Source organism: Engraulis encrasicolus, chromosome 5 (genome assembly GCF_034702125.1).
Source record: "Engraulis encrasicolus isolate BLACKSEA-1 chromosome 5, IST_EnEncr_1.0, whole genome shotgun sequence".
Lineage (NCBI taxonomy): Eukaryota > Metazoa > Chordata > Actinopteri > Clupeiformes > Engraulidae > Engraulis > Engraulis encrasicolus.
This window is the reverse complement of record NC_085861.1, coordinates 22,851,105-22,856,104: the sequence shown is the minus strand read 5'-3', so window position 1 is coordinate 22,856,104 and position 5,000 is coordinate 22,851,105. Positions and strand designations below refer to the sequence as shown.

At 46.5% G+C, this 5,000-nt stretch overlaps 1 protein-coding gene across 1 annotated transcript in view; it reads left to right on the top strand.

Annotated features, from left to right (window-relative positions):
• Window positions 1-5,000, top strand: part of zfpm2a (zinc finger protein, FOG family member 2a) — a 225,809-nt gene that overhangs the window by 105,007 nt on the left and 115,802 nt on the right. The window contains exon 4 of the mRNA XM_063198952.1: window positions 4,060-4,184. Within this exon, the coding sequence (XP_063055022.1) occupies window positions 4,060-4,184 (125 nt within the window). The remainder of the gene's footprint in view (window positions 1-4,059; window positions 4,185-5,000) is intronic.

Here is a 5,000-nt window from a genome sequence, read left to right as displayed (position 1 = left end):
TTATTTCACCCTCACCCCATCCCCACACATCCCCGACCCAATGTACAAAAAATTCAGACAGAGCGGGAGAGAGAGAGAGAGAGAGAGAGAGAGAGAGAGAGAGAGCACCAAGACACCCACAGAACAATTACTGTGAACTTCTCGGAAGTTGAATCTCACGAAAATCAGCTAGAAGTCTTCCCTAAAAGAAGAGCGCTATTCTGAGGAGGTAAAGTGGACTCTCTCTCTCTCTCGTCTGGTCATTACTGTAGAGTTCTAGGTCAACGTTGAGCCCCCCTGGCCTGTACTGCAATCACCACTGCTCACAGTGGTGTAGTCTACTTTTTTATGGTGGGTATACTGTATATTTGAGCATTTTTTTTCTGAAGTAGGTATACTGTATATATTTGTGCTATTCAAAACAATGGATCAATCAATTTTAAGTGGGTATACTGAAATCCCTAAAATTTAGAAGTGGGTCTACTCCGTATACCCGCGTTCTACGTAGACTACACCACTGACTGCTCAGCACTTTAACAAATGAAGAATTCAAAGATACGTTAGCTGTCATTCAACAGTCATTCATATGTGTCACTTGGCATTTAGAAAAAATAAATCACCCTGTAAATATTGTACTGATTGTTGGCAATTTACGGATCATCACTTAAAAAAATTCAACATTAGCGAAGGAGGTCATTGCTGTAATGACAGAGTGAGGGTGTACATAGCTACACCTGTGTACTTTGGATAAAAGTGACTGGCTGTGCGTTTTAATCCATTGATCCAAAACTTAAGGATGTGGAAGCAGGAATGTGATAAATTCGTTTTTGTATTGAAGGGGGGTGGGGTGGGGAGGTTGAGAGTTTGAGGAGTAGGCCTACTGTGCCTCAGTAAAAAAAAAAAAAGCGTAATTCCTTGTAACTGCCCCGGAATATATTTCTTAGAAAAACCAAGGGTGTTCTGTTGTTCACACAGGGGAGATGTTAACAGGGAAAAACAGATCATAGACTTGATTAAATCTCTGCAGAGTTGCTGATAAAAAAGATGCGGGGGAAAAAATCATGCGCTTAAACTGCATTTGTTTTTTCATTGCCGGGATACGTTTACACGCTTTGCAGCGGGAGATAAATCTAAGTATTTGCGAATGAAGATAAATCTGATAATTACGAGGTTAAGTGTGAAATGAAGAGTTCAATTGCGGAGCCTCTCTGCTTGCTTTCATGGAAAATCAGCCCGTAACATCACTCAATTATTGCCTTTTGTATTTGCTTTTTATCTTCAACACAGCCGTAACACATTTATGAAATTAGATTTTATCGTGGGTTTTCCTCTCAGTCGTTTTCATACTTCGTTAAGTGCTACAGATCAGAAATAAAGAAAGAAAAAAATAAAACAAAGATTGCTATGCCATCTGGGAGGCCGAAAGTGGGGGAGAAAAAAGAAGAGGGAGAAAAAAAAAACACTGCGAGCTGCTGATCTGGCTTGCGCGGTTGTGTTCGTGCGGTGCGATCACAAAGGTGCCTGTGGTATTTACGCTTCGACAATGTAACCGAGTCACCTTATGTTGTTTATGCATGAGCGAGAGCACATGAGAGGGATTTCCATACCAGCGGGCCGACACGATGCCGTGTAACAGATACACAGCTGATATTTACCGAAAAGAGCACGGCTGAATAGGTCATTATGCCTTAGATGCAATATAAAGTTCACTCACCCCCCACCCTCCTCCTCCTCTACTCCGTGGCTTGCACTCTACCTCTATCCCTCTCTTTCTCTTACTGTCTCTGTCTGTCCCTGTCTCTCTCTCCCTCACAAACACAAAACACACTCACCGCCTCTCTCTCTCACTCTCTCTCTCTCTCTCGCTCGGCTTAGAATGGACAAAGAATTCAGAGCGGTTCAAGAGCAACAACAATAACAACAACATCAACAGCCACCCCTAAAGCACCTCTGCTGAGGGTCATGGGAAATTACTTGCAGTCCACCTCATCTGCCTCCATTGTTTGATCACCCACAAATGCGTGTGTGTTGTTGAAACTCTGTGTGTGTGTGTGTGTGTGTGCGTGCGCGTGCGCGTGTGTGACGTGAGAGACAGAGAGGGAGGGAGAGAGAGAGGGAGAGTAAGTGCGTAAGTGTAAGTGTGAGCTACATGTGCCGTGTGCACTGCAACCCCTGCGTGTCATCGCGGCCTCCAAAAGGCAGCAGAGGGATGATGAAGCACAGGCCCTCTCCTCTGTGAACTGCAGCCCATAAAGAGAGGGGTGATATGTTATGATGAGTGCCACAGCCAGGGCCACTGACAGGTTTTCCAGGACCCGGGACAAAGTCTTCTGAAAGGGCCCCCCACCTAATACATATAATGTAATGGGGACCCATTTCTGGGGCCCATTCTCTCCCTGGGCCCGGGACAACTGACCCCATTGTGCCTCTCTGTCAGCTTCCCTGGCCACAGCCACAGCCAGAGTACCCAGGCTCAGGGAGGAGACGAGGTGGATAGAGTGGGGTGGGGGTCAGGTAAATTTGGGGGCCCTAGGCTAAGAAAGGACTTGGGGCCCCATATTTCTCTCCAAAATATTGATATCATACATATCATATCGTATCAAGAGAGATTTTGACACTATCATCATTGCATTTCTCTGTTACCAAGTTTGGGTTGGTTGAGGTACGAAGATAAAACTGATAGCTTGCTGGCTTGACGGTTTGGAGGGCTAAAATCTTAGCCAGGCATAGTTTTTCTTGCAAGATCCTGCCCACTTGGCGTTGTCAAGGTGATCGGCCGGAAATGTTCGTTTGAGATCCCTCCGCCACAACCCCCAGCGACACATTCGCACACGCACACGCACACGCACACACACACACACACACACACGCACACACACACACACACACACACTCACTTGCACGCATGCGCATACACGTGCACGCACACACACACATACACACACACTTGCTCACTTGCACGCATTAGCAAACCACACACACCCACGCACACACACTTGGCCCTTCCAAAGTACCCCCACCCACACTTTCTCCTGACTCTGCCTCAGAGAAAATGGGCCCTGCCGTGACCAGCGGGGTCTATTATCATAACTATTTGATTAATCGCCCCTGCACCCCAACCCCCCACCAAAAAGTACACTAAATCTAACAGATACGATAAGTGGAGAGGAGGGAGGGAGACAGAGAGAGAGAGAGAGAGAGAGAGAGAGAGAGAGAGAGAGAGAGAGAGAGAGAGAGAGAGAGATAGAGAGAGAGAGAGAGAGAGAGAGGCATGGTGTGGATCTGGCTGCACTGGCAGAGCTGTCCTGTGACACAGTTAATTAACTGTGAGTTCGGCGCAGCACTAGCAAAAGGGCCCCTCTCGTCTTCCTGGAACAACAGAAATAGCCCCGGCCCCTGCCAGCCCGCTAAGCCTGTAACATCTCACAGAGATTTATCAGTGCCACCGAGAGAGAGAGAGAGAGAGAGAGAGAGAGAGAGAGAGAGAGAGAGAGAGAGAGAGAGAGAGAGAGGAACACCTTTCAGATGCGTTTACACGGCAGCTAGTTGTGATGATCGCCATGTGATCGATCTTCATGAGATTTTCTGCCTCTCACTACTCAGTAGGTGCTTAGCAAGATACTAAAAAAAAGTCAGTTAAGCACACTTGAGGAGGAGAAAAAGAGGAGTGGGGAGGGGGAAAAAAAACTTTTGAACATCGCTTGCCAAAATCTTTAAGAAAGTGAACCCCTAAAACTCTTGGCTGACGATCCCCCTGCATTGAGCTGCGGAAAGAGGGAAAAAGGCCTCAGGGTTGTGTGTGTGTGTGTGTGTGTGTGTGTGTGTGTGTGTGTGTGTGCGTGTGCGTGTGCGTGTGCGTGTGTGTGTGTGTGTGTGCGTGTGTGTGTGCGTGTGCGTGCCTGCGTGCCTGCGTGCGTGCACGTGTGCATGTGCGTTTGTGCGTGCAGCGTGTGCATGAGTGTGTACTGGATGATGTTGGATGATGTTGAAGCAAAAAGGAGAATCTTTACTAAGCAAAAAAAAAAGAAAGAGAGAAAGAAAGAAAAAGCTGACTGTCTTCCATCCCTGGTTGTGTTGCAGGAGAGCTGGACGTCTTCCACAAAGAGGGAGAGCGGCGCGTTCACACCCGTCAGCAGCTACCTGTGGGCACCACGTGGGGACCCTTCGAAGGCAAGATCGAAACCACTTCCGATGGGGGAAACTTGGTAGGCTGCGCTTCCTTTTTCCTCTCCTTGATATCTTTTTTTGAACAAACCCCTTCCTGTCTGTTTCTGGTTTCCAAAATGCTCTTGCTTCTTGCTTTTTCGTCTTCATCTGTTCTTTGCTTAGAGGTGCGTCTCCTTAAGTACCCATCCTTAAGAATGTTTTTTATCGCGCTTTAATATGAGGACACGGCCTACTTTTTCCTGGAAAGCGCCAGCTCTGCCACTACGGCGAATTAATCATTAAGCTAATTCTCAGTACAAATGTGACCGCACAGGGCCTGTGCCTATTTTAATGGAAGCAAGGCGCCACCGAGGCGGAAAAAAGGGGGAGAAATTCCCATGACATTCCAAACACAAACCAAACCCGGACGACTGTTCTGGACTCAAATTGGCCCCGAACAAAAGGCTTTGAAGTGCATCCATTTTAACCATTTAATCTGCATATTTGATGACTAAACGCTTTAATTGGTGGAATTTGATTCTAGTCCAGACCGCGACTCAGTGAAGTTGTGATCCATTATATTTGATGTTATTCTCAACCCGGCTTTACATCAATCAGCGAGGCTGGCCGTGCTGAAACATCCCAGTTAGTTTCCTCTTTTACACTGCGGAGGGGAACAAAGTGGTGACCTGGCTGCTCTGCTGGAGAAAGGAGTCCTTTTGGGGTTTTAATATTTCATTCTGAATGTGGATTAATTAAGAAATACTTATTAAAATGTTTAACGAATCTCATATTTATCCTGTTAAGAAACATAAGGAAGTGTCCGTGAGGAGTTGGGACTCAGAGGTACTATTTCAAGGGATTATTTGAGGCAT